General features: G+C 41.7%; 1 protein-coding gene across 7 annotated transcripts in view; it reads right to left on the bottom strand.

The window, feature by feature from the left end:
• The window catches only part of USP15 (ubiquitin specific peptidase 15), a 401393-nt gene that overhangs the window by 303705 nt on the left and 78152 nt on the right, over positions 1 to 19536 (bottom strand). For all 7 annotated transcript variants that reach the window (XR_003858618.1, XR_003858619.1, XR_003858620.1 and 4 more), the window contains 2 exons: positions 16974 to 17100; positions 14740 to 14885 (listed from right to left, as the gene is read on the bottom strand). Coding sequence is in view for 4 of the 7 variants with exons in the window: in XM_029615760.1 (XP_029471620.1) it covers positions 14740 to 14885; positions 16974 to 17100 (273 nt within the window). In the remaining 3 variants the exon portion in view is untranslated. The remainder of the gene's footprint in view (positions 1 to 14739; positions 14886 to 16973; positions 17101 to 19536) is intronic.

The raw sequence follows: 19536 nt of genomic DNA, 5'->3' as shown, positions 1-19536 counted from the left end.
AGTGCCTCAGGGATCTGTACTTGGACCAGTGCTTTTATATATATATATATATATATATATATATATATATATATATATCTATATATATATATATGTGATCCAGAAAGGAATACGACGAGTGAGGTTATCAAATTTGCGGATGATAGAAAATTATTCAGAGTAGTTAAAACACAAGCGGATTGTGATTACATTACAGGAGAACCTTGCAAGACTGGAAGATTGGGCATCCAAATGGCAGATGAAATTTAATGTGGACAAGTGCAAGGTGTTACATATAGGGAAAAATAACCCTTGTTGTAGTTACACGATGTTAGGTTCCATATTAGGAGCTACCACCCAGGAAAAAGATCTAGGCATCATAGTGGATAATACTTTAAAATTGTCGGCTCAGTGTGCTGCAGCAGTCAAAAAAGCAAACAGAATGTTAGAAATTATTAGGAAGGGAATGGTTAATAAAATGGAAAATATCATAATGCCTCCGTATCACTCCATGGTGAGACCACACCTTGAATACTGTGTACAATTCTGGTAGCCGCATCTCAAAAAAGATATAGTTGCAATGGAGAAGGTACAGAGAAGGGCAACCAAAATGATAAAGGGGATGGAACAGCTCCCCTATGAGGAAAGGCTGAAGAGGTTAGGGCTGTTCATCTTGGAGAAGAGACGGCTGAGGGGGGATATGATAGAGGACTTTAAGATCATGAGAGGTCTTGAACGAGTAGATGTGAATCGGTTATTTACACTTTCAAATAAAAGAAGGACTAGGGGGGTATTTATTTATTTGTAACTTTTATATACCGATGTTTCTGTATAGGATACATATCGCACCGGTTTACATGAAACTGAATTGTCGCCGGATGGCGGATACAATGAAACATGGATATAAAGAACATGCGAAAACAATAACACATGTGAAACATTAGAAATACACTATCATATAATGTTGAAATGAAAATAATGATAAAATGATAAGGTAATAACATAATATTAAAAAGAATAATAACTTTAATAATGAGAAGGGAACGAAGGCCTATGGCAGGTGAGATATCGAGACGGGGAAGGGGGGAGTAATTGATGGGTAACAAGAAAGAACTGACTTAGCCAGTGGGAGAGTTAAGAGGGAAGAAATCGACAAAGTGCATTAGGACGTTTAACTTGGAAGGATTCATAGAGGGAGTAAGTGCAAGGGCGAGGAGATTATCTGTCTGAAAAAGCCTGGTTGAAGAGCCAGGTTTTCAGTTTCTTTTTGAAGACCGAAGGGCAGGGTTCTTGGCGGAGGTCTGGCGGGAGCGAGTTCCAAAGTGGAGGCCCGGCTGTGGAAAGGGCGCGCTTCCTTAAAGAGGTTTTAGCAGGTGGGGTATATAGCATGTCTTTGTATGCTCTTCTAATGGGTCTGTTTGATATGTGTGGCCTTAGTTCGAAGGTTAGATTAAGGGGGGAGATATTGTGCAAAGCCTTGTGGATCATCATGAGGGCTTTAAAGAGAATCCTGAATTTGATTGGTAACCAGTGAAGGTTCTGTAGGATGGGAGAGATGAGTTCTCTTTTGTTGGCGTTTGTGAGGATCCTGGCTGTAGCGTTCTGGACCATCTGTAGTGGTTTGATTGAGTTGGCGGGTAGACCCAGAAGGAGGGAGTTGCAGTAATCCACTTTGGATAAGATGATAGATTGTAGCACCAGACGGAAGTCTCAGAGGAGTAATAGTGGTTTTAGTTTTCTTAGTACCTGCAATTTGAAGAAGCATTCTTTAGTGGTGTTTATGAATTTTTTTAGGTTAAGTTGATTGTCGAGCAGAACCCCCAGGTCTCTCACATGTGCTGAATGATTAATTGTTTTGGCTAGTTGTGAGAAACTTGAGGAGTTGAGAAGAGTGTTGTTGTCCTGAGCTATTAGAAGAATCTCAGTCTTGTTAATATTGAGGATGAGATTGAGGCTAGTGAGAAGTCTGTTGACTGCTTGAAGGCAGCTATTCCAATGGGACCAGGTTTTGTGAAGAGACTCAGTGATAGGGATGAGGATCTGGATGTCGTCTGCATAAAGGAAGTGAGTTAATTTTAGGTTAGTGAGTAAATGGCAAAGCGGGAGGAGGTAAATGTTGAATAGAGTGGGTGAGAGAGATGATCCTTGGGGAACTCTCATGTTAGCTCTGACTGGGTGTGATTCTTTGTTGTTGATCCTCACCTTGTAATGGTTATGGAGGCCATTCATAAGAACATAAGAAATTGCCATGCTGGGTCAGACCAAGGATCCATCAAGCCCAGCAAGTAGCACATTTAAGACTAATAGGAGAAAATTCTTTTTCACGCAACGCACAATAAAGCTCTGGAATTTGTTGCCAGAGGATGTGGTTAGAGCAGTTAGTATAGCTGGGTTCAAAAAAGGTTTGGATAAGTTCTTGGAGGAGAAGTCCATTAACAGCTATTAATCAAGTTTACTTAGGGAATAGCCACTGCTATTAATTGCATCAATAGCATGGGATCTTCTTAGTGTTTGGGTAATTGCCAGGTTCTTGTGGCCTGGTTTGGCCTCTGTTGGAAACAGGATGCTGGGCTTGATGGACCCTTGGTCTGACCCAGCAAGGCAATGTCTTATGTTCTTATGAATGGCTTCCATAACAGGGAAAAAAACAAGAGGCTTTCTGCAAAGAAAGCAAAATTAGGTGAGAACAAAATGGCGTCGTGGAGAGAGGACGCGTCGAATTTAGCTTCTGCCTCATGAGAAATAATTGCCTCTGAAATGCCCCATACGAAAAGAAAGGGGAAACTAAGAGAGGGAACCTCAACTCCCCTTGGACATACCCTTGTTCAGACGAGGATCCAGGAATTCTTTGGCGCGGTAGGCGCAACGCCAGGAGAGTCGGCTGTGGCACAGGAGCTGGAGCAGGCTTCAGTGTCTATCGACGAAACATCGTTAAGCCCTGGCGCACCGGATACTCCTTCCCACCCCGCCCGTGGAGACACGCTGGACCCGATGAACCCACCGCAGCCAGACGAGCAGCAAGTGGAGAAATCGATTGAGGTGGAGTTTCCAGCAGACGCGATCGGGCAATCTCAGAGCGAGATGACCTTAGCCGCTCTGAGAGAATTGAACATCGGCGCGGCGAGCGGTTTGGGCAGTTCTCTGCCGTTGAATACCGCCGCTGGAAGGAAGCAGATGGACTCTGAGGGAACGAGACAGCATTTGGATATACCGGTAATCTCAATTGAGTCTAAGCTCGTAAATAAACCTGAAAATGTAACTTTAGATTCGTTATGGACTGGATTAGCTACTTTAGAAAAAGCAATTATTTCACTTACAACAATGGTAAAAGGATTTCAGGAACAATTAAATGTAGTGAATCCAATTGTCTTGTCAAATACAACTAAAATACAAGAAATGGATCTACAAATGCACCAAATTAAACAGGTACAAACTGAATTAATTCAAGGGGATTCCAGACTGGAGAAAAGAATGGAATTCCTGGAGAATAATCTCAGATATAACAATCTGAGATTAATTAACTTTCCAAAATGTAAGCTAATTTCACCCAAAGAGCAATTAAAAAATTTCTTTCAAGATTCACTATCTATCTCTAGTGGAGAAACACCAAAGATTCAAAAAGCTTATTTCGTAACAAGGCCTCAAAAAAAGGAAAATGGCGGAAAGAAAGGGGACAATGAACATCAGAACAGGCGTCCAGAGACTTCCTCGCCATTAGAAGACCTGACGGGTTTTCTTGAGACAACTCAGGAAGAACAAATTGAGGAAAGAGGGATATTGTTAGCAAAATTTGCTTACCCTGAGGACAGAGATATGATATTAAAAGCTTATTATAGAAATAGAAACAAGTTATATCTTGGAGGGAAGATCTGGGTTTTTCCAGATATAATAAAAACCACACAAATTTGTAGGAAGAAATTTCTCTGTCTTTGTCCGAGAGCCCGGCAAATAGGAGCTAAAATGATGATAAAATTTCCTTGCAAATGTATCCTGAGTTTTGAAAATAATAGATATGTGTTTATGGAGCCTGACCAATTAGGAATTTTCCTAGATTCGAAAAGTGAATCTCTCCCAGTTCCATCGAGTAGTACCGGAATAAATTAGGTAACCTACCACTCTCTGTTCATAATCTGATTAATATATATTTGGTAAATTCTGCTCTGTTTACTTTATTTTGTTCTCCCTAATTGCATGGTTAAATCAGATAGTAGATGGAGATTTGCATGTGAATATATATGTTCAGGAAGCTTATGGATAATCCAGAATTTTGCTGGTCTTTGTATTTTCTTTTTTGTTACTAGTGAATATCCTTATTCGCTTTATTGCAATGTACTATCTGAAATTTAATGGCATGTATTCAATGCTTGTTATAAATTTAAAAAATTCAATAAAGAAAATTAAAAAAAAAAAAAAAAAAAGAAACCAAAATTAGATTTTTCTTTGCATTAGACATGGAATCAGCCCCAGGTACTCCCAGCATCTTTAATGTCTGGGAAATCAGAGCCGGTAACTCATCTCTATGAAAGAACCAAAACATAGTCCTATACAATTACAATCCTGGAGGAATTTCCCCATCCTACAGAGAGTAAGGATCGGCCTCATCATCCGTGCCATCAGAATCCCTATCAGGAAGACCGGCTGCCAATCTAGGTTTACTTCAGTGCTTAACAGCAGTACCAGGCATGTGGGAGGACACCACCTGTGTTTCTGACCTGGCAAGATTAGTCGGGGCCTAGGACTGCACCTGAAGAAAGGATTGCAATCCTTGAAAAATTTCTACCCAAGAAAAGGCAGAAGGATTCATGCCAAAACCAGAAGGCACCTGTCCTGTGCCCATTGAGCTACCTTCCCTCGCTGATGAACCAGTTAAGGGAGTTCCAAGGTCAGGTGCCCCTTCTGACATATCTTTACCAGGCCCTCATCAGGCCTGGAAGAACCGGGCTTAGTAAAATCAGATGAAGGTAATTCTCCCTGAGCCTCTAAACAGCACTGGCACAAGTTAGTGGGAACACCAGGCTGAGAAGTCCGAATATGACAGGTAGCACAGAGGGAAAGGTGCCTAGCTTTCTTAACCTCAGGTACCAACAGTCTGTCAGTATGCTTAAGAGGCGACTGAAATGTGTGCATCCAGCTGAATTCATGCCTTAAAATATATGCGTCCCAAATTTAGGTATCCAAAATTTAAAACGCAAGACCCTGTGCTTGATGTCAATGCAGCCCAAATCGTGCATACAGGCAAGCACACGCCTAAACACAGACACCGCAACCACCTGGATACCCAAGCATAATCTGGACACACAGCCAGATGCACTTGCACAAACTGACTGTCTTGAAGAGGGCAGCCTAACACAGGAAAACACATGAAAAAGTCATTGCGGCCTACCACACAGTGCACAGAGAAAACCCTAAAAGCGGGGCCCAGCCCAAAAGGGCTGCTCAACCCGCCAGTCTGGCCGCATCCGTTAACCTCCCTCAGGAGCGGGAACAAACGTCAGATCGGCACACTGAGTACAAAGATTGGAGGAAGAGGGAAGCCCTACAAAAACACACTCCTCCTCTCTCCTCTGCTCTTTTTTTTTTTTTTTTTTAAACTTTACCTGAGTTCAGACCATCCCGGCTGAATACAGAGACTTCCTCCGGCTGCGGGGGTGGGGGGGTGGGGATATACCATCTATACTATCACCACTGTGCTCAGCTTCCTGCACTCGCTGCCTTTCAGCTGTTTCAACAGCTAAACCCACCTAGGCTGAAGAAAAAAAAACAAAACCCCAGCTACCGGACTAAGGCACTCATCTGAGGGAACATGGAAATCACGTCAGGAATTCTCAACTGGGGGAGGGACCATTTGGTATCACCACAGGAGAGTGGGGCAAATTAAATTTCCTTTTTTCTTTCTCCTTTTAAAATTTGAAGTAAATCCCAGGGAGATGCACGTCCACCTCCTGCTGGAGATGGAGAAATAGTGTCAGGCTGTCATTGCAGGAATATATATTATTATTTAAATCTTTTCTATACCGACATTCATGAACCATGTCACATCATATCAGTTTACAAGGAACTGTAAACCGATATACTGGGATATCAGCTTTGCTCCATCTCCATCTGCTGGTAGAGGTGCATAATCCATTGGTTCTGAATTCATCTGTATGGATGCTAAGAAACAAGGCTTTTTGGTATTTGGTTCCATAGAACAGGTCCTGCTATTGCAAAAAGCCATTTGTGTGACTCTGCCAGTCTTACAACACAAACTGTGGGAACATTAAGCAGACACCTTCCTACGGATCTTAAATTACTCTCTGGTCTATAGATTTGTAACAATGAACTGATTCACTGTGGTGCATCACTGCTCAAGGATTTGTGACGTAGTGTCAAAATTTTGTACTGAATTCTCCATTTGATTAGAAACCAATGGAGTGAAAATAAAATAGGAATTATGTGATTGTAGCATGTTAAACTTGTAACACACATGGCTGAATTTCGGATTATTTGCAAGGCTCACAAAGTGGTAGTAAAGTCCTAAATATATTGAATTCCAGTAACCGAAGCCTGATACTACCATAGCTTGGAGCATGTATCTGTCCCTGTAACTAGAAATGTACTTGGATTTTCAGAAGGTGTTTGACAAAGTTCCTCATGAGAGGCTTCTAGGAAAAGTAAAAAGTCATGGGGTAGGTGGCGATGTCCTTTCGTGGATTACAAACTGGCTAAAGGACAGGAAACAGAGAGTAGGATTAAATGGACAATTTTCTCAGTGGAAGGGAGTGGGCAGTTGAGTGCCTCAGGGATCTGTATTGTGACCCTTACTTTTCAATATATTTATAAATGATCTGGAAAGAAATACGACGAGTGAGGTAATCAAATTTGCAGATGATACAAAATTGTTCAGAGTAGTTAACTCACAAGCAGATTGTGATAAATTGCAGGAAGACCTTGTGAGACTGGAAAATTGGGCATCGAAATGGCAGATGAAATTTAATGTGGATAAGTGCAAGGTGATGCATATAGGTTAGGTTAGGTTCCATATAAGGTGCTACCACCCAAGAAAGATCTAGGCGTCATAATGGATAACACATTGAAATCATCTGTTCAGTCTGCTGCAGCAGTCAAAAAAGCAAACAATGTTGGGAATTATTAGAAAGGGAATGGTGAATAAAACGGAAAATGTCATAATGCCTCTGTATCGCTTCATGGTGAGACCGCATCTTGAATACTGTGTACAATTCTGATTGCCGAATCTCAAAAAAGATATAATTGCGATGGAGAAGGTACAGAGAAGGGCAACCAAAATGTAAGGGGAATGGAACAGCTCCCCTATCAGGAAAGACTAAAGAAGTTAGGACTTTTCAGCTTGGAGAAGAGACGGCTGAAGGGGGATATGATAGAGGTGTTTAAAATCATGAGAGGTTTAGAACGGGTAGATGTGAATCGGTTATTTACTCTTTCAGATAATAGAAAGACTAGGGGGCACTCCATGAAGTTAGCATGTGGCACATTTAAAACTAATCGGAAAAAGTTCTTTTTCACTCAATGCACAATTAAACTCTGGAATTTGTTGCCAGAGGTTGTGGTTAGTGCAGTTAGTATAGCTGTGTTTAAAAAAGGATTGGATAAGTTCTTGGAGGAGAAGTCCATTACCTGCTATTAAGTTGACTTAGAAAATAGCCACTGCTATTACTAGCAACAGTAACATGGAATAGACTTACTTTTTGGTTACTTGCCAGGTTCTTATGGCCTGGATTGGCCACTGTTGGAAACAGGATGCTTGGCTTGATGGACCCTTGGTCTGACCCAGTATGGTATGTTCTTATGAAGTCTTGTTAAAATATTGTGAAATTTGTTTAACTGTGTCAAGTATGTATAAAATCAATCTAACTGGATTAACCAACCTGTGTTTGCATCATCCTTATACTGTACAGTTCTACCTTGTGGAAATGAAAGGCAGGCTGCTATTTATTTTTTTTTTTTGTAACTTTTGTTTATTCATTTTCATAGTGCAAAAGTAACAAACATAATGGTGCAGTATGGAGTACACTTGAAATATACATATTGGCAACAACCACAGTAGTATATCCATCGCACCAAGAGGTACATCGTAACACATTAAAGTGAACATCGAAAAACAAGCAAACAGCAAAATATTTATGTATGGTATCCGCTCAGGTGCAAGCCAGAAACGAACCCACATACAAACAACCGTGTCCTGCCCTGCAATGACTACCCAAGGAACAGCAATATCTTTTGCCACTGATTCCCCCCCGTCCCCCCGTCCCCGTGTCTATACCCTACAGTACCCGAGCCACGTTTATAATTAACATTATAAACCAATGCTCATACTTTGGAGGCGCCTCAGAGATCAAACCAGTAAGTATCACTCTCTTCCCCCACCATGCCTGTTTGTCTGATAAAGTTACGCCCATGCTCAGTTATCCCCAGAGTTGAGACGGGAAGTACCCCAAAAAGCCATCCCATTGGATCCATGGGGAGGGTAATCTGCAGTAATTGACTGCAGAAGGAAACTATCTGCGACCAAAATGCCTGGACCTGAGGGCAAGTCCAAAAGGAATGATGATAGGTGCCCTCCTACAGACCATATTTAGGGCATAAGGGGTAAGGAATAACCTTTGCCAGAAAAGCCTGAGCAGGGGTGAAATAAAATTGCCTCAGAAATTTGTATTGCATCTCCCTGTAAAGCACGCTCTCCAACCATTCCGATAGGTCCCTAAAACAATACATAAAGGTCTGTGTAGTCAGCGTGAACTCTGTCTAGGATCTGGGCGTGTATAGATCGGACAGGGTATCTGCCTCAGGTATATCTTGTAAGACCTTTCGAAAAGCCACAATTGTGGGTCTCTGAGCCAGTTGGGTTAATACTATGTGATGGAGAGACCAAAAGTGTGGCAAGAGCTGTATCAATTTTCCCTTAGTGTTTAAGAAATGCCTCAATTGCAAATACTTATAGTTATCGGAGCTGGGAAGAGAAAACGCCTCTTGAAGCTCAGGGAATGTGAGCAGCTGCCAGTATCTCTAGAAAAACACTGATAAGTCCAGACCAAGCCCTTGTTCCTCAATTTGTGGAATATGGAACCAGAGCAGGCAAGGGGGAAAAGCAAATGATCACAGATAGCCAAGAACGCAGTCAACTTTGAGAATAGCTGCATCTGCAAGCACAGATAGGCCCACGCCTTCCTACAGGCCTGGATTAGGGGCTGTGAGGCCACAAAGGGTGACATACACTCTCTAGGCACTTGAACCACCGGATTTAAGGATCTAACCCCCAACCAGGCCTGCAAGGCCAGCAAGGGGGTATAAAAGGTGGTACCCATAATCATATCCCGTAAATGTCTCATTATAGATGCCAAATTATATGCGCGCATGTTGGGGCAATTCAGACCCCCTTATTAAGCGGTTGCATTAAGATTCGCAGAGTCACACATGCCCTCTTCCCATTCCAGAGGAATCTGCGCATCAGGGTACTCAGCTCCTTATAGTCTCTATTGGTGAGCCACACCAGCAGCATTTGCAGTATATAGAGCCATTTTGGCAAAATCATCATTTTAAACAACTGAATCCTGCCCGTAAGAGATAGCGGTAGGTCCTGCCATCTTTTTAATGCCTGTCCCATAGATAGAAGCAGGGGACAGGGAATAAATCTGGCAGGGCACTGGGAATCCGTATACCAAGATATTTCATTGTGTCTTTGACCCATTTCAGGGGAAAGTGACCCGGCCAAGAACCTCTAACTCGGCCTCCCACATCCAACGCTTCTGACTTATCTTGATTCACCCACAAACCCGCAAATTTACCATAGGCTGCTTGTAGGGACAAAAGCAAGTGCAGAGAATCTTGAGGGTGGGGATAGGTATATTAAGATGTCATCTGCAAATGCAGCTATCAAATTCATGTTCCCCGTGCCCTACACCTTTGATATCCAGGTTTGAGGCAATCTTCCTAAGCAGAGGGTCTATAGCTAGAATATACAAAATGGGGGAGAGTGGACACCCTTGCCTCACTCCCCTTCCAACATGGACTGCCTCCGACTTGTATCCATTAGCTACTATGTGGGATTTGGGATTCCGGTAGAGCAATGAGAGAAACGTCAAGAAATGACCCTGTAACCCATATCTCTGTAAGCAAGAAAACTTAAGGCCATGACACCCAGTCAAAGGCTTTTTCAGAATCAAAGCCAAATGCCAATGCCGGAGTCTTGCAGTGCATGGAGGTGGCCATGGCCGTTAACAGCAGTATGTGTGAGTGTAAGCAGGCCTATTTTTGACAAAGCCCACCTGATAATCCGATATGAGATGGGGCAGCAGATGGCTAAGCCTATCCGCCAAAATCTTGGTGAGGATTTTAAGATCGCAATTAAGCAATGAGATAGGGTGGTAAGATGCTGGGGACTGAGGGTCTTTCCCTGGCTTGGACAAAACGGTAATATATGCTGTATTGAAATGAACCAGCAGGGAATCCCCCTACACCGCATCATTGAAAAAAAGAGTGTGAGCGGGGAGACCACAGGAAATTGTAAAAGTTTATAAAAGTCGAAGAAAAAGCCATCTGGGCCTGGGGCCTTTCCCCTTTTACTGGTATAGATAGCATTGGCCACTTCTAGGGGGATAACTGGTCTATTCAAAAAGGCTATCTGTGCGTTCGAGAGCGTGGGCAGGGGCAGACGGGCAAAAAATGTGTCTTCCTCTCTGGCCCCCCCACCTTGACATCATCCGTGTATAATGTTTCATAGAAGATATGGAAGACCTCACTTATGTCTTTACGAGAAGTAACGACCTGGCCCAAAGGGGTTTTAATGTTGGAGATGAAAGTTTTCCCCTCGATATGCTCTCACCAAGTTGGCCAAATGCTTGCCAGCCTTATTACCATATTTGAAAAAATTCTTCTCTGCAGTCTGAAATGCCTGTTGGGTCCTCCAATGTAGCAAATTATTAATGTCCCGCAGCACGCTAAAATAAGCCCTCTGATTAGATTGGGTGGGATGTGTGGTCATACTCCTTTTAAGGACGTGTAACTGGGACTCTAACTGTAGAATTTTATTGTTCATCCTCCGCTTCTGAGTGGCCATATACGAAATGATCTCTCCCCTTATTACAGCCTTGGCTGTTTCCCAGTAGAGATGAGGTTGCTCAAGGTAGACATGATTATGGAGATCAAAATTCTTCCAGCAGGTTTGGAGAAAGTCCTTAAAGTCTGGGTCTGCCCCCAAGAAACCGGGGAACCTCCAGAGCCGTTCATTGGGCTCTTTGTCCTGAAATTGCAACTCAACCCATATGAGTGCATGGGTCTGAGACAGCATGTGAGCCAATGACCGCCCTTGTGAGAGCCTGGAATCCATCCCGGGGGGTTAGTATATAATCTATTCGGGAGAGCACGTGAAATGTGGGTGTAATCTCTCTCGGTGGGGTGTAGCGTGCGCCATGAATCGATAAGGGAAAATTCCTTGCAGAGAAATGCCGCTCCCTTCCCCGCATTGCCCTGTGAGTATTGGCCCGGTGGCGATCTGTCTATTTGGGGGTCATGAGTAAAGTTAAAATCCCCAGCTACAACATAGCTTTGAGCATAGGTCACCAGTTGCATTAAAACAGAAGTATGGAAAGCGTGGGAATATGCATTCGGAGCATAAAGACAACATATCGTGACCAGTCTCCAATTAAGTTTGCCAATCACCAGTCTGCCATCTGTATCTTGAACTGTGTCAGATAAGAGGAATGAGGCCAATTTGTGAACCAATATTGCCACCCCTCTTTTCTTCCCCTTGGCAGGTGTAAAGTAGCAGGCCCTCACCCAGTTTCTCTTTAGTTTTTGGCTTTCATTAGCAGTTAAATGGGTCTCTTGGATTCAAGCGACAGTGGGATTACATTCTTTCAGCTGCTGCAGTATTTGGTACCTCTTACTGGGAGACCCCAGGCCATTCACATTCCAAGACACAATTCTACTAACATCCCCCATGGAAAAATCCGCATGGGACTTGTACAATCACACATTCGAACTTTAACCGGGCTCCCCCCTGGATATCCGCATAGGAAAATTCACAGCTCCCTCCAATAATACCCGGGACCGTTCTTCCTCATTCCATGGAACAGCCTACATGAACCCAGGAGAGCCAAAGAAGATCTGGTAAAGACCCACCCCGGCTAGCTAAAACCCCTTCCAATGCCACAAAGATGTATCCAGACAGACAAATGAAGGATAGACACATGACTTCCCCCCCTCCCCCCCACCTGCTTCTCCCCCCTCCCACCCCAAAAAACCATACAACTCCTGTAGCCCCTTAAATGGGGTGGAAGTCACATCTGAATGCGGGCGGGCACCGTGCCCCCTCCGCCATTAAAAGGGTAGTTCCATTGGATTATGTTCAGCCCATAAACATCCATAGCTGGCCTAAAAGAAAGATATGCCGTCTTGTCATCCAGCGCAGATAGTGGGAGCAGAATAATCCCTAGACAATACGGTCTCCTCTTGTAAGCTGTTTGGGCCCATTTAACCGCAGCTGAAGCACAGATTGATCATCTGGGACGGGTTGAGAGTGGGGAAATGGATGGCGCTAACCAAAATGGGCCTCAGTCTTGCCAGACACCCCCATACCCCATGCAGGAACAAAACACCCTGCCCATTGATAACCGCAAAAACCAGCGCAACAAAACAAACTGTCTGGGATCAGCAACTAAGAGTTAACCAAACCTTTGTGCAGAGCCCGCTTCGGGCGTCGTACTGCAACACCTCGCCGCTTATCAATCTTGCAGGTTAGAAGATTGAAAAGTGATACAAACACCCATAAAAACAGAGAGAGACGAGCATCCTTCTTGGGAACCAGCTGGTTCCCCAGCTGAGCAGGCAATGGTGCGCGTTAGGAATAAAAGGGAAAACGTTGCCAAGATGGCTGCTGTATATCCTCCACCTCAGTGAGTGTCTGGGCCACGAACTGTTGCGCATCCTCCGGCTAGTCAAAAAAGTGAGTTTTGTTGCCGTGCCAAATTTTAAGGCGGGCAGGGTACTGCAGGGCAAAGCGCACTTGCTTTTCAAAAAGAGAGAGGAGAAGACTGTGGAAAAGCCCCTCCTTACCCGGAAACCTTTGCTAAGTAATCCTGGAATAGGCGAACCCAATGCATTTCATACGCAAGATCCGGCACATTACGATATGCTTGCAAGAGACTGCTTGTGCGCATAATTCAAGACCTTTGCGATTACAAGTCTTGGCCTGGTCTCCCCTTCCTTTCTTTGCCCAAGCCGGTGTGTTCTCTCAATCTGGAGGGTGGTGAGCAATTCCGGGAGGGACAGAGCGTCTGGTAACCAGCTTTCTAAAAAGGTCCTATTTTTCTCGGACAATGATTCAGGGAGACCCAAGAGGCGGATATTAGATCGTTGGCTCCGATTTTCAAGGTCTTCAATTTTAAACGCTTGGGCTTGTACTTGTTTTTCAAGACTCTGCATTTTTGTGGTTAGGGTCTGGTAATCATCTAAAGTCCCTACTCTCTCCTCAATCTGTTCAAATCTCGGGTTCAGGTCCGACAAAGTGGAGCGCATATCGGTAAGCTGGGTAGAGATCGTAGTTAGCTTCACATCTAGGGCTTCCATCAGGATCGCCTTTAGCTGTTCAGATACAGCGGGGGAGAGCGCCGGCCCTGTGCTGGTGGTTGGCGTCGCCGCCATCTTGGCTTCAACTGTCTTTCGTTTTTCTTTTTCCTTTTTCCCAGAGCGAATTGGCATTCCGGTGGGAGAACGCTGCATGTACGAGGTTATGAACATGTACCCGTTCGTCTCTGATCGTTTTTAGAAAGTATGATCAATAAATACGAGGGCTAGGTTGAGAAAGACGGAGCGCGGTGCCCGGAGCCCTCCTAAGCACGTCTTGACGCGTTCACATCACGTGACCTCATCCAGGCTGCTATTTTGACTAAACCCCTCTGTATATTTTGAGCTAGCGTTGATCTATATTGCAGGAAAGTTCTCAAACTGAAACTGCATATAGAATCAGAGGGAGCGCCAATGCAGTGACTTTAGAACAGGGTTTATATGGTCATATTGATGCTGATGGAAGATAAGTCATGTAGCCAAATTTTGAAAAGATTGCAGAGAAAGATGATTTAGTGAGAGGTCTGTGAAGACGAAGTTGCAGTAGTCTAAGCAGGAGGTGAAAAGAGATATGGGCCTCATTATGATTATTCTCTTGTGGTAAGGTGTTAATTCAGAATGTGTATCCTTTGTATTTTATGAATGTTTTTATGTAAACTGCTTAGAATTTAAGATAAAAGCATATATATGTTTTAAATAAATAATGAGCGTTATAGTAGCATGCTCATGAAGGGACAGATTTTAGCAATATTAAGGAGGAAGAAACGACATTTTAGCAGCGTTTTGGACGTGTGTAGAGAAGGAGTAGGAGATATCCAAGAGGAGCCCAAGGTTACAGGAAGAAGGAACTGGGAGAATGAAAGTCATCTATAGAGGCAGAAAAAAAGGGAAGAAAGGAAGCAGATTTCGGAGGGGGAAACAAGAAGTTCTACATTTGCCAAGCTAAGGATAGCCACGGAACTTCCAGACAGCAATGTTAAACATTCTGTCAGATATTCAATTAAAACTACTGACTGGATAGTAGGAATATTTAATGTTCTAAGAAATAGTATACTTATAACCAAAAAATCACTTTTAAACTAATTTACTCAGAAGATACAGTGAATCAAATCTTCTGTATCTGAAAAAAAAAAAATAAAGATTCAGTAACCTTGGAAATTCAATTTTAATCTTAAGTACCTGTCCCTGGTATAAACCAGCATCTTGTATGGTACTGTCCGGTTTATTTAGGGGTTCAAATGTATTACTCATATATTTGTTCCATAATCTGGTCTCTTTTTCATCAGGAATAATGAAGATTTTTCTCATTTCTTTCTCAATGGTATCTAGATTTAGAAGAAAAAATACACATGTAAAATAATTATTTCTATATACCAATCAAAGGAAACGTATTTATATAAATATTTATTTTCTCTTATATATGCACATACATATATGTTGCTGAAAAATCAGTGGCAATTTAGTTTGGCAATAAAATATATTTCAAAAGTTAAATACATTATTGTATCACAGAAATTAAATCAAAAGCTATATAACAAATATCCTGAATAATCTATTGCCACTTGATAATTCTACTTGAGTGTATATCCAGACATCTATTTATATTACCAGATATAAAGCATATATCCAGAAGTGTTTAAATATGTGCATATCTATGTATAGATAGATCATATAATTATGCCTACACACATGCATTCTAAACTCTGTAGAAAGACCAAATGTAAATTATGTTTTAAAAAGCAATAAATTATTTTAATGTAACAATTCACCAGGTCACAAAAATTAAATACATTTTCTCAATCATATCTAACCAGCTGTTTTTCATATAGGCCTTCATTCTTCAAAGGATAGACTATCTGAAAATATTGTGCCACTAGTGTTTTTTCCTTATGCTGTAAACAAATGAACCAAACACTTTACCTTTGCACAAATAAAAAAAAAAATTTCATTCAGATTGGCTCATGAAATTTTGGGCTCTGTGCCAAAGAAATTTAACCTTTTCATGTACCACTGAATTTCACATAAAAGCTATAAAAGACGTGTCCTTTTTCCCACTGGAATATAATGATATAATTTATTTTATTTTTATTTATTTAAAAACTTTTCTATACCGTCGTTTAGTAGTATACCATCACAACGGTTTACAGATAGGCACATAAATAAGTCTGGTTAGGATTATAAATTAGCTAGTAGGTGCCAATAAAGTTTCGGTTACATGAATCAAATAATATACGTTATTTGGATTGTGAATTGGAAATTCCATTTATATGAATAATAGGATATCCATATGAGAATACTGTACTCAAATTAATCTTTAGGTATGAGAAAAAATAATAAATAATAAAGGAGGGATAACTGCTATTTGTTGACTTTTAACAGTGTGCCGGAGTTCTCTTTCTTGTCCGCTATATCCAGGACAATATCCAGCTTCTATCCTACTAAGAAAATTAGCCGGATAAACTTATCTGGCCGAGATACTCAGTAGTGTGACCAGATCACTGAATATACTCAGCAATCTTTCAGTTAGCCAGATAACTTTATCCAACTAATGATAGGACAGCTATCATAGGTTTATCCAGCTAACTAAAGGCTGAAAATTGACACTTATCCGGCTAAGGGGGTCATTTTCTAATGGGATCGCATGCGAAAAGGGATACCTAGATCGGGGTGGAGTTGGGGCGGCGTCAGCACCGGAAGGGGAGGAGTGGGGGCGGCACCGGGGCGGACACGGCGGAGACATCGCTGTTGGCGAAAAGGTAAGAACCTTTATCGCCGCCAGTAACGCACCCAATAGCACCACCTTTCACGGTGGCGCTATTGGTTTGCGAAAGCCAGCAGCGATAACATCGCGGTGGTGCGATCACTGCCGGCTTTCACATGCCTGCCCCCCCCCCCGCCCCCCGATACCGCGCGATTCTCAAAGGCCTACGATTTTAGAAAATCCAGGTCTAAGTTAGCCAGAGAAGTAGCTCCTCTCAGAATGCAGTGCCCCATCCCCTCCTTTATCTGGCTAAATGTTTTAGATAAACAGTTAGCTGGCTAAGTAGTAGCCAATCATTGCAGTCGAATTTCAGGTAGTGGCTACTTAGCCAGCTAAGTTGGAACTTAACCCAATAAGTGACACTGAATATCAACCTTATAATCATTAAGAACTTAAAAATATTGCCTTAATCCCTTTTTAGTGTTTTTATTTTGGGTTTAGAATGAAAAGCACTAGGATGACATCAGAAGGAACCTATTCACCCTTGAAAGCTCATGCACATCATCATCTTTTTTGTTAATCTTTTGAAAGGTATAATAAAAAACAAAGATTACAGTCCATAATGAAGTAAAGAAAGGAAGATACAGAGTTCCATCAAATTTCAAACTTGGTCATTCACATTGTATAAGAAAACGTATCCTTTTATTCATACCTATTGTATCAGCTTTGCTAAATCTTCGTGTAACAACATTGTTCATATTTCCATTTTCACAGAGTTTTAATTCTGTAAGATATACTTCTACTTTGCAGTGCTTTACAAACATACCCTGTTCAACCACCTGAAAAATAACAAATTAGTGTCAGCTATAGATATATACTGTACTACAATCCAAGATGCATTACAAATTCAAACTTTATTCTTTTAATGTTTTCAATATAACTAGATTTTAAAACAAACATGCATAATAATTATTTTATTGCTATTTGTATTTTGTAAAGTGCAAATCAGTGTCCAAGATGTTCCAACTGAATTTCCAGTTTACTCTAACTGTACTTGTTTATCTTTGCACCTGTATTTTAAAATATAGCAAGTTTACTTACCATATATGGTATTCTTTGTAGACAGGAGGCTGAATTAGCCATGACACATGTGACATCATCCAATGGCACTGAATGGACTTCTCTCTAAGCTCCTAGAGCTTTTGTTCTACTGATCATGTGCGGAAACTCCCACTCAAATGTTGCCTTATAGGCCTCCTCAGTCCATTTTAGAGCTAAATCTAGCCAAGTAGTTGACTCTCCAGGGATGTGAGCAGGTATTTAGCACGGCTAATTCATCCTATCTACGGAAAACACCAAATTTACTTTCTCCATTGACAAGCAGGGATGAATTAGCCTGACATTTGGGAATTCCCAAGTCGAGGGTTGCAGCGGAGTATTTATTGAATAAGCAACCTGGATCCTATCATGGAGAATAGACTATTGGGTGAACAGGGTACGGAAAACTGTTTGTCCAAATTTACTGTCACTCTTTTAAAGATTGTCCAAGCAGTAATGAGATGTGAAGTTATGCACAGAAGATCAAACTGCAACTTTGCAGATGTCTCCAATTGGTATTGCTCTTAAATGAGCCACTAATGTAGTCATGGCTCTCATTTGTTGAGCATTAATAAAGTAGTGATCTGGATTGTCTGCTAGGGCATAACAATATGCAATACAGTCTGCTAGACAACTGGACAATGTTCGTTTGGCTACTGCTACATCCAATCAGTTAAGATTGTAAGAGACAAATAGCCATGAGCCCTGACAATGTGGCTGAGTTTTTTTCCTGTAATAAGCCAAGGCTCCTTTACAGTCTAAGGAATGAAGAGCTTTTTCACCTTCAAGTGCATTTGGCCTTGGAAAAAAATGTAGGTAAGATGATGGCTTCATTAATATAGAAAGTTGATACCACTTTTGGTAGATACTTTGAATGCATGTGGTGTACCACCCTATTGTGGAAAAATTACACTAAGGACAGTAATTAACTAAAGCCTGGAGCTCAATGACTCTTCTCGCTGATGTGATTGCTACTAGAAATAAAACTTTCTATGTAAGAAATTTGAGAGACGCCAACTCCAATAGTTCAGATAGAAGCCTCATTTGTGTCAGAACTACATTTAGGTCCCAAGTTACAGGAGGTTTGACAACTGGAGGTTTATTTTGCCATAAGCCTTAATTAACTTGGATATCAATGCATGAGTAGAGATTGGTATACCCTTAATATGAAAATAGTAGGCTACTATGGCACTGAGATGTACTCTTAACTAATGAAGTATTGAGCCCTGTAAAAGAGAGAACAAGTTTCTATGTAACTCTTCTGGTTCGCATGTAAATGGGTCATAGGAAGTCTGTTCATACTATGATGAGAACATTTAAATTGAAAAGCTCTTAAAATGCATGACTTCCTGACAGACACTATTAATCCCTCAGCATCTTTGGATAAGGAAAACTGAGCGATCAGTGAGCATTCAACATCCATGCTGTCAGATTTAGGGAGGGAAGGTACAGATAATACAGACATCCCTCCGAGTTAATAAGGATAGATCTGCCCTGAGATGGATTAGAGGGCTGGCTGGATAACTGTACCAGATACTTGCCTGGGCCATGCTGGATCAATAACAGACAGGCCAAATCCTTGAGTACTTTTTGCACTGTCCTGGCTATCAGTGAAATTGCTGGAAAAGGGTACATGAGATCTAAAGTCCAGATGAGCAGAAAACTGTCCTGAGTGGATCTGAATTTGCTGGGAAAAATGGATCAAAATCTTTCCAGTTTTCTGTTTTTTTTGCCAACAGAAATGTGTTGATTACTGGAAATCCACATAGAATGAACAGTCTGTTAGCAGGATTGCTGCCCGGATCCTTCACATAGATGAAATACTCTGCTGAGGTGATTCACTAACATGTTGGAAATCTCTGGAAGGTAGGTTGCTTGCAGGACAGCTTGATATTTGATTGCCCATTCCTATATATTTATCGTTTATCGCAGATGATCCATGAACCTGTTCCACCATGTTTGCTCACGTAACATATGGTTACTTGGTTGTCGGTTTGAACGAGGAGATGCATAAAAGTCATACCAGCATATCTGATTGCTTGGAGTTCTCGGAGATTGATCTGAATTTGTCTAGTAATGAAAAAGTCTCTTGAGTTTGGAAGGAACCTATGTGGACTCCCTATTCTTTTGTGAGACATTCTTTGCCAATGCTACTTAGGGAGGAAACAAAATGGTGC

Source organism: Rhinatrema bivittatum, chromosome 9 (genome assembly GCF_901001135.1).
Source record: "Rhinatrema bivittatum chromosome 9, aRhiBiv1.1, whole genome shotgun sequence".
In the NCBI taxonomy this organism is placed as follows: Eukaryota; Metazoa; Chordata; class Amphibia; order Gymnophiona; family Rhinatrematidae; genus Rhinatrema; species Rhinatrema bivittatum.
This window is presented reverse-complemented; position numbering and strand designations above follow the sequence as displayed.